This window comes from Carcharodon carcharias, chromosome 4 (assembly GCF_017639515.1).
Source record: "Carcharodon carcharias isolate sCarCar2 chromosome 4, sCarCar2.pri, whole genome shotgun sequence".
NCBI lineage: Eukaryota > Metazoa > Chordata > Chondrichthyes > Lamniformes > Lamnidae > Carcharodon > Carcharodon carcharias.
In genome coordinates, this window is record NC_054470.1 from 181,215,120 (window position 1) to 181,235,815 (window position 20,696).

General features: G+C 45.4%; 1 protein-coding gene across 3 annotated transcripts in view; it reads right to left on the reverse strand.

Annotated features, from left to right (window-relative positions):
• cep44 (centrosomal protein 44) overlaps window positions 1-20,696 on the reverse strand; it is a 122,462-nt gene that overhangs the window by 67,008 nt on the left and 34,758 nt on the right. For 2 of the 3 annotated variants that reach the window (XM_041185424.1, XM_041185422.1), the window contains exon 3: window positions 2,285-2,380. In XM_041185424.1, the coding sequence (XP_041041358.1) occupies window positions 2,285-2,373 (89 nt within the window). In that variant the 5' untranslated portion in view covers window positions 2,374-2,380. Of the gene's footprint in view, window positions 1-2,284; window positions 2,381-5,288; window positions 5,667-20,696 lie in introns of those variants that run through there. The other variant, XM_041185423.1, reaches the window with a different exon arrangement.

A 20,696-nucleotide genomic window follows, 5' to 3' on the forward strand; every position in this document is an offset into this window, starting at 1 on the left:
CCATCAATAAGACACAAGTCAGGAGTGTAATGGAATATTCTCCACTTGCCTGGATGAGTTCAGCTCCAACAACACTGAAGAAGTCCTACCCTATTCAGGACGCTATGTACCATCTCTGCCACCTTAAACATTCACTTCCTCCACTAATGACAGACAGTGGCAGCATTATGTACCATATATAAGATGCACTGTAGCAAATAGCCAAGGCTCTTTTGACATCACTTTCTAAACCAGAAAGACAAGGGAAGCAGGCCTATGGGAACATCACTACCTGCAAGTTCTCTTCCAAGATACACATCATCCTAACTGCAGTGGGTGTACCTGCACCAGAAAGATGTACGGTTCAAGAAGGTGACTCACCACCACCTTCTCAAATGTAATTAGGAATGGGCAACAAATGCAGGACTTGCCCACGATGCTCGCATCCCATGAAAAACTAAAAAATGTTGTCTCCTATCAACTTCTCAGTTTATAAATAATGGTTTCTGAGCTAATCACACTTTGACCGATCAAAATAAAAGCAAAATACTGCGGATACTGGAAATCTGAAACAAAAACAAAAATTGCTGGAAAAACTCAGGAGGTTGGACAGCATCTGTGGAGAGAAAGACAGAGTTAACGTTGAGTCTGTATGACTCTTCATCAGAACTAAACAGAAATAGAAATGTGGTGAAATATAAGCTGTATAGGGGGGGGGGGGGGGAGACAGGTAGAGCTGGATAGAGGGCCAGTGATATGTGGGGGCAAAGGAGAGATTGCCAAAGATGCAATAAACAAAAGGTCAAAGGGGTGTTGACGGTGGTGATCAAAAAGTTGGACAGTTCTCAGAAAGAATTTTGTTTGCATGGAACTTTAACCAGCAGGAATAGCCATTTGCATTTTGTCCCTTTTTTCATATTTATAATCCTGTTCTCATTGAGGTGAAGATTGTTAATACTGGTAATCTACTTGAGCACCTGGAGTGCCTAATGACTAGCAATGCCTGGAGATTACTGAAGGGTAGCTTGCAATGCAATTAAGTCACACAAGAACTGAAGGAATTTGATAAATACATTGAAAATAAAATTCGCATCTCCAGGAGACACAGACAGGAAATCAAGTTGGCCATTGCCTTGCTCTGTTCATAAAATGAGTTCTAAAATGTCCCAAGAGAGCCTGGGAAATATGAAAGATTATTGCAATATGGACTTTGATAGTGTTTGATCTCAAGTTCAAATCCCTGGCTTCACACGCAAGAATACATCTAAATGTCTGGATAAATACCAGAGGACAGACTTCTTCCACTTAGCATTATTGGTGGAAAGTTTCCTGTAACCCGTTACAAAGGCTGGTAACCTTGATCTCTTTCTGTTCAAAAGCCAGGCAATCAAGAGAAGCTTGGTGGATCTGTGTTTAGGAAGACAGTCTAAACTACAGTCCATGGGCAATTTCTGCACTCTATTTGTTAAACAGCTATATAGCCCCAGTCCCTAACTACAATGACACTGGCAAGGTCAACATTTACTGCTCCTCCATAATTGTCCTGAATTCTTTGCAGTGATCTGATACAATTGAGTAGCTTACTCGGCCAAGAATTTGGTGTCACCCTTACCAGTCACATGTAGGCCAATGTGGCAGCAATTTTCAATTCCAAAAGCACATAAGAGAACCAACTGAGTTTTAACAACAATCTGGCAGCTTCATGGTCACTATTATTGATTTCAGCTTTTTAGTTCCAGATTTCTTTTTAAACTGATTTCAAATTCTCAAACTAATATGGTGAGATCTGAACTTCCCCTTGCTTGTCACAAGGGTTACTCTTGTCAGTTTGGTAATAAAGGTACATGATTGGAACAAAACATAACCACTGTAGGCTATGGGTTCAAGCCTCCATTCAAGAAATCTGAACACAATCCAGGTTGACACAACAGTGCACTACCGAGGGAGTAAGTGCCATCTTTCAAATGCCATGTTAAGCCAAGTCTGCCCTCTAAAGTGGACATAAAAGATCTCAAGGGCACTGGTTGAAGGATATTAATGGAGTGCTCCTCAATGTCCTGGCCAAAACTTATCCCCAAAGCAAATTATCTGGTTGTTGTCTCTTGCTGTTTGTGGGATCTTGCTATGTGCAAGTTTGTTGCCACATTTCCCACGTTTCAAGTGACTAAAATTTAAAACTGCTCAATTGGCTGCATAGCATTTCATGACAATTTTAGGAAGTGAAAAGCATGGCAACCAGTGATCACATTTTTTAAAATCTTCTGGTGCATTTAAATAATCACACTGTTATATTATGGTTACTTACCCATTATAATCAATGTCTTCCGGATAATTCAGTGAACGAAGACTTTGTTCTAATTTTCGAAGGGATCCCTTCAAATCACCGGTTGTCATCTTAAGCCTATAACAACACAAGAAACAGAGTGACATAAATGGTCAAAAAGTATGTGGGCCCATCTCACCTTTCTGCAATTTATTAAAAGTTGTTCAGAGAGTCAGTCATTTTAGCTAACAAGTGAATTCCACAGCTTTTCAGTAGTACTGATAAGCAAGATGGAAATAGATATAAAGAAAAGTGATTGCCCAATCATGTTTCTGACCAAAGCACTTTGCCAAGTTAATTAGTCTGCAAAGCAGTGACTATTCTGCAGGAAAATGTAACTGGCAGATCATGCAAAACCGGTCCAAGCACTGTGACATGCTATTTTTGGTTACATGGGGGGAAATCTATGGCCCCCCAGCCGGTGAATTTATGAAAATACAAATTAGGAGCAGGTGTAGGCCACTCTATCCCTTGTGCCTGCTCTATCATTCAATAAGATCATGGCTGATCTGATTTTAGCCTCAACTCCATTTTCCTGCCTACCCACATAACCATTCACTCCCTTGCTTATCAAGGATCTATCTAGCCCTGCCTTAAAAATATTCAGATTCTGCCTCCACCATCTTTTGAAGAGAATTCCAAAGACTCTCAACCCTCAGAGAAAAGCATTCTCGTCAACTCGGTATTAAATAGACACCCACAAATTTTTAAATAGCGACCCACAAGAGGAAACATCCCTGCAACATCCACCCTGTCAAGTTCTCTCAGTCTTAATTTTTAATATGTTTTAATCAAGTTGCCTCTTATTCTTCTAAACTCCAGTGGATACAACCTAACCTGTCCAACCTCTCCTCATAAGACAACCCGTCCATTGTAGGTATCAATCTAGCAAACCTTCTCTGAACTACTTTTAATGCATTTACATCCTTCCTCAATTAAGGAGACCAATGTTGTACACGGTACTCCTGATGTGGTCTCACCACTGCCCAGTATAACTGAAGCATAACCTCCCTACTTTTGTAATCAATTCCCCTCACAATAAACAATAACATTCTATTAGCTTTCCTAATTACTTGCTGTACCTGCATACTAACATTTTGTGATTCATGCACGAGAACATCCAGATCAGCCTGCATCTCAGAGCTCTGCAATCCTTCACCATTTAGAAAATGTGCTTTGTTTTATTCTTCCTGCCAAAAATGGATAATTTCACATTCTCTCACATCATACTCTATTTGTCAGATCTTTGCCCACTCACCGAACCTGTCCATATCCTTTTGTAGCCTCCTTTTCACAATTTACTTTCCACCTATCTTTGTGTCATCAGCAAATTTAGCAACTATGACTTCAGTCCCTTCATCCAAGTCATTTACATAAATTGTAAAGAGGGGGCAGGGCTCTGACCCCAGAGGTGGATGAGGTTAGGGAGCAGGGCTCTGATCCAATTGGCGGGGGGGAGATAATGGGGCTAGAGGGCAGGCTCCTGATCGCATGGGGATAGGTTGGGATTTGGGTTGGAGATGGGGTTAGGAGCCGGCATGGGGCTAGAGGGCAGGCTCCTGATCGCATGGGGATAGGTTGGGGTTTGGGTTGGAGATGGGGTTAGGAGCCGGCCTCTGAGCCCAGAGAAATGGGGCTAGAGGAGAGGGCTCTGGCCCCAGGATGATGGAGTTAGGAGGCAGGGCTCTGGCCCCAGGGTTTCGGGGGTCAGGGCTCTGACCCATAGGGAAATGGGGTTGGGGTGATGGGGGGGTAGGGGGTGTCAGGGGTCTGAACGCAGGGGAGAAGAGGTTGGTGGTGTCGGGGTTCTGACCCCAGGGGAGATGGGGTTGGGGGGGAGGGGGGGGGGGTGGTGTCGGGGTTCTGACCCCAGGGGAGATGGGGTTGGGGGAGGGGGGAGGGGCTCTGACCCTAGGGGAGATGGAGATGGAGAGGGGGGAGGGCTCTGACCCCAAGGGAGATGGGGTTTGGGGGGGGGGGGGGGGTCGGGCCTCTGACTCCAGGGGAGATGGGGTTGGGGGGGGGTCGGAGCTCTGACCCCAGGGGAGATGGGGTTGGGGGGGGGTGTCAGGGCTCTGACCCCAGGGGAGATGGAGTTGGGGGGTGGGGGGGCAGGGCTCTGACCCCAGGGGAGATGGGGTTGGGTGGGGGGGCAGGGCTCTGACCCCAGGGGAGATGGAGTTGGGGGGTGGGGGGGGCAGGGCTCTGACCCCAGGGGAGATGGGGTTGGGGGGGGGGGGGGGGGAGGGCTCTGACCCCAGGGGAGATGGGGTTTGGGGGGGGGAGGGCTCTGACCCCAGGGGAGATGGGGTTTGGGGGGGAGGGCTCTGACTCCAGGGGAGATGGGGTTGGGGGGTGGGGGGTTAGAGCTCTGACCCCAGGGGAGATGGGGTTGGGGGGTGGGGGGTTAGAGCTCTGACCCCAGGGGAGATGGGGTTGGGGGGGGTGGTGTCGGGGCTCTGACCCCAGGGGAGATGGGGTTGGGGGAGGGGCTCTGACTCCAGGGGAGATGGGGTTGGGGGGGGGTGTCGGGGCTCTGACCCCAGAGTAGATGGGGTTGGGGGAGGGGCTCTGACTCCAGGGGAGATGGGGTTGGGGGGGTGGTGTCGGGGCTCTGACCCCAGGGGAGATGGGGTTGGGGGAGGGGCTCTGACTCCAGGGGAGATGGGGTTGGGGGGGTGGTGTCGGGGCTCTGACCCCAGGGGAGATGGGGTTGGGGGGTGGGGGGTTAGAGCTCTGACCCCAGAGTAGATGGGGTTGGGGGAGGGGCTCTGACTCCAGGGGAGATGGGGTTGGGGGGGTGGTGTCGGGGCTCTGACCCCAGGGGAGATGGGGTTGGGGGGGTTGGGGGGGGGGGGTCGGAGCTCTGACCTGTTATGGGGAGAGGATGATGAGAAAGTCGCCAAGTCGGCTCCGCTCTGGCAGACAGACAGCATCCTGAACCCCGGCTACTGCGATCAGCAGTGTGTCAGCTGACAAAACTCACCTGTTGCTTGGCTGCCCTCGATCGGTTTCTGAATTGTTTAACGGCTTCTTGGCGCCGGCTGGCACCGCCAGGTTACTCGCGCCGCCGCCGCCGGGGTTTGAATTTGATTGACAGGTTCGATGTCCCTCTGAGGGTCTGCAGTGGGTGCCTCGCGCGGCCGGGGTTTGAATTTGATTGACAGGTTCGCTGTCTCTCTGAGGGTCTGCAGTGGGTGCCTCGCGCGGCCGGGGTTTGAATTTGATTGACAGGTTCGCTCTCCCTCTCTCTGAGGGTCTGCAGTGGGTGCCTCGCGCGGCCGGGGTTTAAATTTGATTGACAGGTTCGCTTTCTAACGGCCGCCTCGCTGGCTCCCTCTCTCCGCGGGCGGATTCGGCAGCTCGCCATTCCGCGGCGCACATTCATCAGCAAGAGAAAGTTTCTGTGTAGCCGACAACTGTCCGGGTTTCTGCCCTTCAATACAGTTTCTTTCCATCTCGCCCACCCCCCCAAAAAAAAGTTGTAGCTCATGTTCTCAGCTTGCGTCTTTCATTTGATTGAATCTGCCGCTTCAATTACAAAAATAGGGATCGTGATCCTGATGTTACAACATCGTGCATTTATATAGTGCCCAGCACCGAGTAAACTGTCCCAAGGCGCATTTCACAAGAGAGTTGGAAAACGAAATAAAATAAACCAAGCCACATAAAGAGATATTAGATCACATGGCTAAAAGCTTGATATTACAAACACATAGAATTCACAGAATAAAACAGACCATATTCTAATGTCTATTATGCTACACATTATTTCCCCATCCACTTCATCTCACCCCATCTCCATATCCTGCCAATCCTAGCACTTCAACTATTCCCCTATGGTAGCAAGTTTCACATTCTCACCACCCAATGTGTAAAGAAGTTTCTCCTCAAGTCCCTGTTGGATTTATTAGTGATTATCGCACACAATTTCCTAGTTTTGGACTCCCGACAAGTGGAAACATTTTCTCACATAGTCATGCAAGCCCTTCATAATTTTAAAGGCCCCTACTAGGTTAATCCACACCATTCTTTTTGAAGAGAAAAGAGCCTCACCTTGTTTTATCTTTCCAAATAGTTATAACCTTTCAGTTCACACATTGCATATCGGATTAAAATCTTGAGAAACAGTTTTGTTGTTCCCCAGTTTTACCTGGGCATGCATAGGGCAGGTGTGACTAACTCAAGGTGGAAGCAACTTTGTCCAAAACTGACTGCCCACAAATTTGCAATCCCTGAATAAATTTTAATTTATACTTCTTTGAAGATGGTAACTCTGTCTCCTCGCAAACCATTGTTGTCTTCTTGGCGAACTCTTAATTACTCACCAGTTTCTGTAACGTCCCTTTAAGCAATAAGAGTCTGAGATCTGTGCTGCGCCAATTCCCCACCGACCCCCTGCCTGACCAATTCCTGCTGTTCTGTACCACTTGATGGTGTAAGTTACATCTCTGGCCGACCTTCTATGAGATTACATTAAATTTAATTGGCCTTCGGTCCAACAGGAAATGTTGCCCAAATGAACCACCTCTCACCTTAGTTAATCTCATCCATCATTGAAATAAGTTGTGAGAGAGACCTCTTTTTTTTATTAATTCACGGGATATGGGCTTCGCTGGTTGGGCCAGCACTTATTGCCCGTCCCTAGTTGCCCTTGAGAAGGTGGTGGTGAGCTGCCTTCTTGAACCGCTGCAGTCCATGTGGCGTAGGTACACCCACAGTGCTGTTAGGGAGGGAGTTCCAGGATTTTGACCCAGCCACAGTGAAGGAACGGCGATATATTTCCAAGTCAGGATGGTGAGCGACTTGGAAGGGAACTTCCAGGTGGTGGTGTTCCCATCTACCTTTTGCCCTTGTCCTTCTAGATGGCAGTGGTCATGGGTTTGGAAGGTGCTGTCAAAGGAGCCTTGGTGAATTCCTGCAGTGCATCTTGTAGATGGTACACACTGCTGCTACTGTGTATTGGTGGTGGAGGGAGTGAATGTTTGTGGATATGGTGCCAATCAAGCAGGCTGCTTTGTCCTGGACAATGTCAAGCTTCTTGAGTGTTATGGGATTTGCACTCATCCAGGCAAGTGGGGAGTATTCCATCACACTCTTGACTTGTGCCTTGTAGATGGTGGACAGGCTTCGGGGAGTCAGGAGGTGGTGGAGAACTCTTCGCACAATTCCTAGCCTCTGACCTGCTCTTATAGGCACAGTATTTATATGGCTGGTTCAGTTCAGTTTCTGCTCAATGGTAATGCCCAGGATGTTGATAATGGGGGATTCAGTGATGATAATGCTATTGAACATCAAGGGGCGATGGTTGGATTCTCTCTTGTTGGAGATGGTCATTGCCTGACACTGTGTGGCATGAATGTAACTTGCCACTTGGCAGCCCAAGACTGGATATTGTCCAGGTCTTGCTGCATTTGGACATGAACTGCTTCAGTATCTGAGGAGTTGTGAATGGTGCTGAACATTGTGCAATTATCAGCGAACATCCCCACTTCTGATCTCATGATAGAAGAAAGGTCACTGATGAAGCAGCTGAAGATGGTTGGGCTGAGGACATTACCCTGAGGAACTCCTGCAGTGGTGTCCTGAAGCTGAGATGACTCACCTCCAACAGCCACAACCATCTTCCTTTGTGCTGGATATGAGTCCAACCAGCAGAGATTTTTCCCCCTGATTCCCATCGACTCCAGTTTTGCTCAAGATCCTTGATGCCACACTCAGTCAAATGCGGCCTTGATGTCAAGGGCAGTGACTCTCACCTTACCTCGGGAGTTCAGCTCCAGGTTTGAACCAACGCTGTAACAAGGTCAGGAGCTGAGTGGCCCTGGCGGAACCCAAATTGGACGTCAGTGAGCAGGTTATTGTTAAACAAGTGCTGCTTGATAGCACTGTTGATGACCCCTGCCCTACTTTAATGATGATCAAGAGTAGACTGATGGGGCGGTAATTGGCCAGTTTGGATTTGTCCTGCTTTTTGTGTACAGGACATGCCTGGGCAATTTTCCACATAGCTGGGTAGATGCCAGTGTTGTAGCGGTACTGGGACAGCTTGGCTAGGGGTGCGGCAATTTCTGGAGTACATGTCTTCAGTACTAATGCCGGAATTTTGTCAGGGCCCATAGACTTTGCAAGATCCAGTGCCTTCAGCCATTTCTTGATATCACTTGGAGTGAATTGAATTGGCTCAATCTAGCATCTGTGATGCTTGGGACCTCCAGAGGAGGCCAAGATGGATCATCCAATAGGCACTTCTGGCTGAAGATTGTAGCAAATGCTGCCTTATCTTTTGCATTGATGTGCTGGACTCCTCCATCATTGAGGATGGGGATACTTGTGGAGCTTCTTCCTCCAGTGAGTTGTTTAATTGTTCGCCAACATTCACAACTGGATGTGGCAGGACTGCAGAACTTAGATCCGATCCGTTGGTTGTAGGATCGCTTAACTCTGTCCGTCACTTGCTGCTTATGCTGTTTGGCATGCAAGTAGTCCTGTTTCTAGCTTCACCAGGTTGACACCTCATTTTTAGATATGCCTGGTGTTGCTCCTGACATGCCCTCCTGCATTCTTTGTTGAACCAGTGGTGATCCCCTGGCTTGATGCTAATGGTAGAGTGGGCGATATGCCGGGTCATGTGGTTACATATTGTGTTCGAGTCCAATTCTGCTGCTATTGGTGGCCCACAGCGCCTCATGGATACCCGGTCTTGAGTTGCTAGATCTGTTTGAAATCTATCCCGTTTAGCACGGTGGAAGTGCCACACAACAAGATGGATGGTATCCTCAATGTGAAAGATTGTGTGGTGGTGACTCCTATTGATCTGCATCTGCGGCAGTTTGGTTGGTGAGGATGAGGTCAAGTAGTTTTGTCCCTCTAGTTGGTTCCCTCACCACCTGCTGCAGACCCAGACTAGCTGTGTCATTTAGTCCTCAGCCAGTAGTGGTGCTACTGAGCCACTCTTGGTGATGGACCATGAAGTCCCCCACCCAGAGTACATTCTGCCCCCTTGCTATCTTCAGTGCTTCCCCCAAGTAGTGTTCAACATGGAGGAGCACTGATTCATCAGCTGAGGGAGGGCGGTACATGGTAATCAGCAGGAGGTTTCCTTGCACGTGCTCGCCCTGATACCATGAGACTTCATGGGGTCCGGAGTCGATGTTGAGGACTCCCAGGGCAACTCCCTCCTTACTGTATACCTCTGTGCCGTCACCTCTTCTGGGCCTGTCCTACCCGTGGGACAGGACATATCCAGAGATGGTGATGGTGGTGTCTGGGACATTATATATGATCCCATGAGGATGACTGTATCAGGCTGTTGCTTCACTAGTCACATGTAGCCAGAGCAGGTAAGGAAGGCAGATTTCCTTCCCTAAAGGGAATTAGTGAACCAGATGGGTTTTTACAAAAATCAACAATGGTTTCATGGTCATCATTGGACTTTTAGCAAATTTAAATTCCACCATTTGTTATGGCAGGATTTGAACCCAGGCCCCTAGAGCATTACCTTGGGTCTCTGGATTACAATCTAGTGACAATACTACTACACCATCACCTCCCCTGCAATTACTATGGGAAGAAAGCTTGCATGTTGCACCCGTGTGCACAGTGCAATGGATGGTGTTATATAGGCCAATTTGGCATCCATTCTGCAAGGTCCCACACACAGCAATAAGTTAACCTACCTTTGGAGAGGTTGACTGAAAACAGTTTGCCAGGACACTCTCCAGTAATCAAACAAAAATAAAATGAATGGAAATTTAAATATTAGTAGTTTGAGGGTAGGATTTGGGAGCAATCTCAATTGAGATTTACAACTTGGGTATTGCAATCTGCTGATATACCAGCCTGGAAAAAAAGGCAAGAGAGAGTTTTGGGAGACAGTTTGTGTGTCACCTGTAGCTCAGTTGGTAGAACTCTTGCCTCTGAGTCAGAAGACTTTGGGTTCAAGCCCCCCCCTCCAGGACTTGAGCATAAATTCTAGGCTGTTACTCTAATACAGTATTGAGGGACTGTTGGTTATCATCTTTTGGATGACCCATAAAATGGTGTGACAGCTGCTTTCTCAGGTAGATTTAAAAGACCCCATGGCCCAGGGAATTCTCCCCAGTGGTACTGGCCCACATTCATACCTCAATCAACATCACTAAATCATGATCTCGTCATTATTGTTTGTGGGAGCACCTATCCCAGAAATGTTAACTACCCACTGGTGTTGTGCATTTCTTTTTTGTTTGGTTTTCAATCTGTCTATCGTTTTCCAATTCAAACTTTCAGACATAAAATTTGATCCAAGGTTGGTTTAATTACCTGCAGACATGGGTACAATTTATCCACTGCGTTGCTCCATGCTCCAGCATCATAAGATTGGTGTGAACGATATAGTATAGCAACTTCTTGTGGCTGATTTTCCTCCCATCTCGAAGGAGAGCAGAGAAACCCACTTTGGTGTCCTGCATCATACTACCGTTTGTGGGAGCTTGTTGCATACAATTGGCTGCCGTACTTCATTGCAACAATGATATTTCAAGAAGTACTTCATTGGCTGTAATGTGATTTGGGGCAGCTGGTGGTCGTGAAAGGTGCTTTATTAATACAATTCTTTCTTCATTTAGCATGGCATCATCTTATGATGGAAGAAAAATTTAGCGCTGATCATTTTCCACTTTTCTCAGTCCCTCTCCCCTCATCCTGCTGCAAATGAACCAGAATAAATCATTCTCCCCTCAACACACTCTTGTCACTTAATCGAAAGAATTTGGTCCCTGAATGTGTAGGTAATCGAGAAAGCCAATGTGCACAACTATAGAATTTAGAATTACGGTATGTGCTAGGAGTGGCATTAAACGCAGAAAGGCTTCTCTAGTGCATTAACAACAGCAATGAAGTAAGAGCAGGACTGGAGAATGGGAAGGAGAGATAGGAATATCTTTGAAATCCTTTACCGCAGAAAGCTGTAGAGGCAGGGTCATTAAGTATATTCAAGGCTGAGATAGACAGATTTTTAATCAGTAAGGGAATGAAGGCTTATGGAGAAAAGGAAGGAAAGTGGAGTTGATTATCAGATCAGCCATGATCTCATTGAATGGCGGAGCGGACTCGATGGGCCGAATGGCCTACTTCTGCTCCTATGTCTTATGGTCTTATGGAATGGAGGTATGAAAAAGTGATGAAAAAACATAAAATGTCCCAGCGTACTTCGCATGATTGTATTCAGACAAAAATTGAAAGCAAGCTAATAGAACATTAGGCCAAGTGACTAAGTGCTTAGTCAAAGAGGTGCAATGCCTTTAAAGAGGCAAAGAGGTCTGGGAAAGAAATTCTAAAAGTTAGGGCTTGGACAACTGAAAGCATATTCACTCATGATGGGGGTGAAGTAGGTGGGAGAAGTGCAAGAATCCAGCATTGGAGGAATGCAAATCTTGGGGGGTTGTAGCTGAAGAAGGCTACAGAGACAGGGGGCAGCAAGTCCAGAGACGTATTTGAACCTGAGGATAGGAACTTTAAAATTGACGTGTTGGTGGATTTCCATAGAATCATAGCAAAGTTACGGTGCAGAAAGCGACCATTCAGCCCATCGTATTTGCGCCAGCCACAAAGAGAAAAACTAAACTAACGCTCATTTTAATCCCACTTTCCAGCACTTCAGATACAGATCCAGGTACCTTTCTAAATGAGTTGAACATTTCAGCCACAACCACCAACTTAGGCAGTGTCTTAGCCAGACTGGGTGAAAAAGTTTTTCCTCATGTCCTCTTTAATCCTTCTACCAATCACCTTAAACCTGTGCCCCCTCGTAATTGACCCCTCAGCTAGGGGAAACAAGTCTTTCCTCTCTATTTTATCCAGGCCCCTCAATTAGGCCACCCCTTAGCCTCCTCTGTTCTAAGGAAAATAACCCTAGCCTATCCAATTCTCCTCATAGCTGCAATTTTAAAGCCCTGGCAACACTCTTGCAAATCTCCTCTGCACTCTCTCCAGAACAATTATGTCCTTGCTGTTTTGCAGTGACCAGAACTGTACACAAAATTCCAGCTTTCGCATAACCAGCGTTTTATACAATTCCATCATTACATCCCTGCTTTTGTATTCAATAACTTGGCCAATAAAGGAAAGCTTTCCAAGTTGTAAAGAACATATCTTTTTATTTCTGTTGGACTGTGGACTAAAATTACAATGGCTGCAGTTAAAAGAGATGTCTACTGGAACAGTGTGAAGAATATATACAAAGTTGCTGTCCTGGAACAGAGTGTGCCATGAAAGACAGAATAGTGCAGAGGAGGAGTCCGGTCTAACGAGGAACTGCCTGGCAACAATGTTTTAATTTGCTCCTGACCAGGTGACCAGAGTTTGTGTGTGAGAACAGTGCAGCAGAATAGCTCCTCGCCTAAAAGGAAAAAGACCTAAAACCTCTCTCTCCTCATATCTCTATTACCTGCTCTCTCTCTTTGAAAGCCCCTGTCAAGAGAAAAAAGGGAAAATGACTGTTAAGAGTCAGGGAAAGGCAAGTGCTCAACCAGTGAACTAAAGACTGAAAGTCCTGGAAGAACTGAAAGGAATTTGGAAGACCTCAATCAACACCAACCCATTGAATCCTGTACTCCAGATTGGTGCTATTGAACTGTTTTATCCCACCCTTAAAATCCATGTTGTTGTGCGTCTTATGTGTCTTATATGTGTATGTATAGGATTTTAAGAAAGGGTAGAGTTTAGCTTATAGAGTTAGAAATTAGCGGTTCATATTTCTTTCTTTTGCCACTAGTTTAAGACAATTTGTTCAATAAACAGTTATTTACTTGTTAAGTTTACAAGCCTGGTGCTCATATTCTGTTAACATAAATTAAACAATTAGATGGGTTGATCAAACTTTTTCGCAGCTCGGGGAGCAGTGGAGCTTGATATTGCAGTGCACTATGAGTCATGACAATATGCTTTCTTGACCACCTTGTCCACCTGTCCTGCCACCTTCAAGGACCTGTGGACATGCACTTCAAGGTCTCTCACTTCCTCGACCCCTCTCAATAACTTCCCATTTATTGAGCATTCCCTTGCTTTGTTTGCCCTCCCCATGTGCATTACCTCACACTTTTCCGGAGTGAATTCCATTTCTCACTTCTTCGGCCGCTCGACCAAACCATTGATATAAATCTGGAGTTGACAGCTATCATCTCCACTATCAACCACACAGCAAATCTTTGTGTCATCTGCAAATCTCCCAACCATGCCTCCCACATTAAAATCTCAATCATTAATATGTACAACAAACAGCAAAGGCCCCAACACTGAGCCCTGTGGAACACCACTGGGAACCGTTTTCAGTTTGCAAAAACATTCATCGACCATTACCCTATGTTTCCTGTCACTGAGCCAATTTTGGATCCAACCTACCACCTTCCTCTATATCCCGTGAGATCTCACTTTCCTGACCAGCCTGCCATGTGGAACCTTGTCAAATGCCTTACTGAAACCAATGTAGACAACATCTACTACACTAACCTCATCAATCCTCCTCAAAAAATTCTGTTTGGATTGGTAAGACACGATCTTCCCCTAGCAAAACCATGTTGACTATCCCCGATCAATCTGTGCCTTTCTAAGTGGCAGTTTATCCTGTGTCTCAGAATTATTTCCAATAATTTGCCCACCGCTGAAGTCAAAGTGACCGGCCTATAATTTTCTGGCCTATCCCTCACACCCTTTTTGAATAATGGTACAACATTCACAGACCTCCAATCTTCTGGGGCCAAGAATGTATCTAGTGAGAATTGGAAAATGATCCTCAGAGCATCTGCTATTTCCTCCCTGACTTCCTTTAACAGCCTGGGATACAGTCCATCTGGCCCTGGTGACTTATCTACCTACAATGAGGCCAGACCCTCCAGTACTTCCTGTCTCACCAAGCTTCAGGGAGCATCGTCAGATGCCATATGTCAGACAGCACTGGGGTGATGGGTGAATGGCACTTGGTGCAAGTTTGAATACAGGCAGCAAAGTTCTGAGTAAGCTCAGTTCATGGAGGGTGGAAGATAGGAGGTCAGCCAGAAGTGCTTCGAAATAGTCAGAAGAGAGAAATAAAGGACAGAGAAATGGTGTAGAAAGTGGGAGCAGGAAAGCACCAACATTAACTGAAGGGAAAGGGTAAGGGAAAATACCAGCATTAACATAATGGCAGGAAGGCAGTAAGAGTTTGGACTGAATTAGATAGAAAGAAGAGTGCAGGTTGAATTGGGAGTGCGGTGGTGGTACATGATGGGATGAATAGGAGGTTTAATTAAGGGGAGGATGGAAGTGTAGTGCCTGTATGATTTGTAAGAGTTGAGAGTGCTTCTATGAGGGATAGAGAATTAAATGGGGTACTTCCCAACTATGAGGCATGGAATTGAAGTGGGAAAGTGACACATGCCAACTTTCAGGGAAATTACAGTCTGATTATTGGATTGCAAATCCCAAGGCCACTATTTTCTTCCCTCTTACTTAGTTTAAAGTCTATTAATCCCATGAAGTATAAAATTAACTACAATACACAACTTTTATCGTAAACAACAACAATATGCATTTATATAGCACCTTTAACATGATATAAAGTCACAAGTACCCTTACGGGAGCTAAAGCAACATTTGACAACAAGCCACAAAAGATCACATATTAGGCCAGGTGTCTAAAAACCTGGTCAAAGAGAGGTTTTAAGAAGCATCTTAAAGGAGGAATGAGACGGAGAAAGGTGGAGAGATTTAGGGAAGCAATTCCAGAGCTTAGGACATAGGTCAGCGGTGGTGATTTTTAAAAATTCATTTTACGGGATGTGGGCATCGCTGGCTGGGCCAGCATTTATTGCCCATCCCTAATTGTCCTTGAGCCGGTGGTGGTGAGCTGCCTTCTAGAACTGCTGCTGTCTCTGTGGTGTAGGTATACCCACAATGCTGTTAAGGATGGAGTTCCAGGATTTTGATCCAGCGACAGTGAAGGAACAGCAATATATTTCCACGTCAGGATGTTAACTGGCTTGGAGGTGAACTCTCAGGGGGTGGTGTTTCCAAGTGTCTGCTGCAATAGCAGTCGTGGGTTTGGAAAGTGTCTTGGTGAGTTTCTGCATTGCATCTTGTAGATGGTACACACTGTTGCTACTATTTGTCATGGTAGAGAGAGTGAATGTTTGTAGATGTGGTGCCAATCAGGAGGGTGCTTTGTCCTGGATGGTGTTGAGCTTCTTGAGTGTTGTTGGAGCTGCATTCATCCAGGCCATAGGAGAGTATTCCATCACACACCTGACTTGTGTCACGTAGATGGTAGACAGGCTTTAGGGAGTCAGGAAGAGAGTTACTCGCCACAGGATTCCTAGCCTCTGACCTGCTCTTGTAGCCACAGTATTTATATGGCTAGTCCAGTTCAGTTTCTGGTCAATAGTAACCCCCAAGATGTAGATAGTGGGAAATCCAACGACGATAATGGTTTTGAATGTCAAGGGTGATGGTTAGATTTTCTCTTGTTGGAAATGGTCATTTCCTGGCACTTCTGTGGTGAGCATGTTACTTACCAGTTGCCAGCCCAAGCCTGGATATTGTCCAGGTCTTGCTACATTTGGACATGGACTGCTTCAGTATCTGAGGAGTCGCAAATGGTGCTGAGCATTGTTCAATCATCAGCGAACATCCTCAATTCTGACATTATGATGGAAGGAAGGTCATTGATGAAGCAGCTGAAGATGGTTGCGCCTAGGACACTACCCTGAGGAACTCCTGCAATGATATCCTGGAACTGAGATGATTGAACTCTAACAACCACAACCATCCTCCTTCATGCTAGACATGACTCCAACCATCGGAGAATTTTCCCCTTGATTCCCATTGACTCCAGTTTTGCTCCTTGATGCCACACTTGGTCAAATTCTGCCTTGATGTTAAGGACTGTCATTCTAACCTCACCTCTGGAGTTCAGCTCTTTTTTCCATATTTCAGCCAAGGCTGTAATGAGGTCAGAAGCTGAGTCACCCTGGTGGAACCCAAACTGAGCATCAGTGAGCAGGTTATTGTTAAGCAAGTGCTGCTTGATGGCACTGTTGCTGACCCCTTTACTGATGATCAAGTAGACTGATGGGGCAGTAATTGGCTGGGTTGGATTTGTGCTGCTTTTTGTGTACAGGACATACCTGGACAAGTTTCCACATTGATGGGTAGATGCCAGTGTTGTAACTGTACTGGAACATCTTGGCTAGTGGTGCATCAAGTACTGGAGCACAAGTCATCAGTACTATTGCCGGAATTATGGCCAGGATTTTCTGGCCCTGCTGCGGGTGGGACCTGCTGTGGATGAGGCGGTGCCTCAGCCAGAAGGCCATTGACTTGCATCAGGACTGGAAGATCCCAGCAGCAGACGGGCGCGGAAAACCCCGCCCATTGTCAGGTATCATTGCCTTTGCAGTATCCATTGCCTTCAGCCGTTTCTTCTTTTCATGTGGAGTGCATCGGATTGTCTGTGATGCTGACGACCTCCGGAGAAGGCCAAGATGGATCATCCACTTGGCACCTCTGGCTGAAGATTTTTATGAATGCTTATGTTTTGCACTGCTGTGCTGGGCTCCTCCATCTTTGAGGATGGGGATATTTGTGGAGGCTCCTCCTCCAGTGAGTTGTTTAACTGTCCACCACCATTCACTACTGGTTGTGGGATCGCTTAGGTCTGTCTATCACTTGCTGGTTATGCTGTTTGGCATGCAAGTAGTCCTGCATTGTAGCCTCACCAGGTTGACACCTCATTTTTAGTTATGCCTGGTGCTGCCCCTGGCATGCTGTCCTGCACTCTTCACTGATCCCTGGCTTGATAGTAATGGCAGAATAGGGCATATGTCGGGCCATGAGGTTACCGATTATGGTTGGGTACGATTCTGCTGCTGCTAATGGCCTACAGCGCCTCATGGTTGCCCAGTCTTGAGTTGCTAGATCTGTTAAAAACCTATCCCATTTAGCACAGTGGTAGTGCCACACAACACGATGGAGGGTACCCGCAATGTGAAGACAGGACTTCGCCTCTACAAGGAATGCTCAAGTGGCCAGAATTGGCAGAGTGCAGAGATCTTGTGCTTGAAGGAGATTACAAAGTTGGGCAGGAGCATAGCTATGAAAGGGTTTGAAAACAAGGACAAGAGTCTAAAATTCAAATGTTCTTGGGAGCATTGTACCCATCCCACATACATATACCCTTCCCATCCCCTCAGTGATACACTGTCAACTTGTATTTTCAATATCTGGATTTCTCCTTTCAGGCTTTTATATATTAATGATTTTTCACTTTGAATACAATTGCTGTTTCAAGCTGTTGCTATGCAGCAGCAACACGAGTGGTCTTCACCACTAACAAGATGCTGCCGTCAAGCCAAAAAGATGTTCTGCCTATCACACAACTGATTAATGTGGTATATGAATTTCAGTGCCATTATGATGCTAGGTATGTAGGCCGTATATCCCAAAGACTGGTGGATCGAATTAAATGGCATATCCCAGCCACTGTTCACAATGGCAGGGTACAGACTGCACCCAATCAGCCCCTGCTTGCAAAACTCAAAACACAGTGTCCAACATTAGATGTGATTCCGCGATTGGACAACATTTGCTAAATAATCCTCAATGTACTAAGAATTACATCGACAACCAATTTAAGATTATTAGTCGAGCTCACAATGTGGCACTTTTGCATGTACTGGAAGCTACATATGTTAATACACATGGCCCTGTTCTTTGTAGACAAAAATAACATGTACATACATTGTGCTTGTTTCAGCTAAACAAAATAAGTGACAGCCATTTGCTGAGTCATCCCTCGAGACAATGCCTTGACCAATCAGGATCAAGCTGCCTGGTTTAAATTTCAAACCATGATTGGCAGTTAACTGTCGTTCACCATCAATGATGCACTCTCCATGGCAACACCACTTGCCAACCCATCAGCACTCTCTTAGCATAAAGTATAAATTGTTGTTTTCCCCTTATATTGCTATTCTTGCGGATGTCCTGATGAGTGCAAGATGAAAAGCTTTGACATGTCTCTTTTTTCAGCAACACTCAAGTTCTGTACTACCAAACAACTATTTGAATACAATTGAAATATTGTATATACCTTAAGATTAAATTACAAGGTCTGCATAACTATTTGTTTTCATATGTCGTGTACTTAATCACAGCTATTTTTCATTGTCAGATGCTGTAGCAACAGTGGGACGCTATTGGTCAGCTTCCAATGTTTTTTATTGATTGATGCAAATAGTTTTAAAAGCAGGAGAATCACTGCTCTAGAATATGTTTGGTTCAAGCTAAGAAAGAATAGAGATACTATAACAGTCCTGGCTGTATTCTATAGATCACCGCAACTCGTGGGAAAGATATGGAGGAACAAATTTGCAAGTAAATTTTTGTGAAAAAACTAGAGAAGTCCCACTAGCGGACTTTAACTATCCTAATATTGACTGGGATAGTTACAGAATCACAGAATTGTTACAGCACAGAAGGAGACCCTTCAGCCTGTCATTACGCTGCCTCCACCACACTCTCATGCAGTGCATTCCAGATCCTCGCCGCTCACTGCATGAAAATGTTTTTCCTCATGTCACCATTGCTTCTTTTTCCAATTATGTTAACTATTTCTTATAAGGCAGTCCCTTGAGTTCAGGGATGTCTTGTTTCCACTCCAGTTCAATGGGTTCTGAGATGGTTGATAAGTCCAATGCGTGATCTGCAGATTTTGCCACATGTGGAGCAGATGTTGCTGGAGGGTCAGTTAGATGAGTTGTTTGGAGGTTTTTTGCACTCTTTGTGCAGGTTGACTTCACCTCTGTATGTTCCTGATGAAGTCTCTCTGTGTTTGGTGCCTTCCCGAATTAACTTTCTTAACTTTGGTCAGTCACCATGAATTGGTGGAGATGTTTGACCTCTTTAGGAATGCTTTGAGGACATCACTAAAACGTTTCAGTGGAGGTGATTAGCGCCTCAATGCAGGGCTCTCTCACTGGTTTTAAAATGGCCTCTCTGCCCCACTTGCTGCAGGGTTGAACAAGGCCCAGACTTGGGTCTTCAAAATTAATCAGAAAATTGCAGAGTCAGGTTCCTGAAGGTAAGTACTGCACCCTGTATTTTTTTAACCATAACAAGCCATGGCGATAAGGAAAGCAATTTTACCATAAACTGTACAGTAGCAGATGCTGTGCCTCTTTTAAGACTTTAAAATGACCTGCTAGTTAGAATACCTGACCAATGCCATCACTTCTTTCTCCTACCACTCAGCCAATTTCCTGACCTGGTCAATAATTTCCCTTCAATTCCATGGGCTTAACTTTAGCTAAAGGCTCATATATGGGACTTCATCAAATGTATTTTAGAAGTCCAAATGAATAACATAGATAAACATTCCCCTGTCCAGTACTTTAATCACCTTTCAAAAAGATTCAACTAGGTTCATCAGGCATGACCTACCCTTTACAAATCCATGTTAGCTCTCTCTGATCATCTCAAAATGGTCAAGGTGTTAATTCACCCTATTCTGAAATATAGACTGTAGTAATATCCTGACGACCGGTTAAGCTAACTGGTCTATAATTCCAGGGTTTCTCTCTCTCACCTTTCTTAAATAGTGGAGTGACGTGCACAATTTTCAAAGGATGGAGAGGGGGAATTGCTTCTGAAATGTGTTCAGGAGAATTTTCTGCATGAAAATGTTTCCAGTCAAATGAGGAAGGAGGCATTGCCAGTTCGGGTTCTGTTGAATGAGATGGGTCATGTGGAACGAATATCAGGAGGGGAACATTTAGGGGTCATTGATTATAGTACCTTAAGGTTTAGGTGATGGAAAAGAACAAGGAGCAATCCAGATTTTTAAAAAATTAATTGAAGGAGGGTTAATCTCAATGGGGTAGAACAGATCTGGCTCTGGTAAAATGGAATTAAAAGATTGGCAGGCAGCAATGAAACAATGGGCAGCTTTGAAAGAGGAGATGGCTCGGGTGGAGTCAAGGTATATTTCCATGAAGGGGAAAGAACAAAGAAAGCCAGAGTCCCTGGATGACAAAAGAGATAGACAGTAAGATGAAGCAGAAAAAGGATGCTTATGACAGATGCCAGGATGATAAACAAATGAGAACTGAATATAGGAAGTTCAGAAGGGAAATGAAAAAAAATGAGAAGAGAGAGTATGAGAAGACATTTGCAGCTAACATAAAAGGGTTCTCTATAGGTTCTCTAAAGGTTCTCGATAGGCATATAGAGTAAAGCGAGGGGTAGGGTTAATTAGGGACCGCAAACATGGAGGCAGAAGCCTTTTTCCTAAATAAGTACTTTGCATCTATCTTTACCAAGGAAGAAGGTGGTGCCAAAGTCATAGTGAAAGGAGAGGTAGTTGAGATGCTGGATGGGTGAA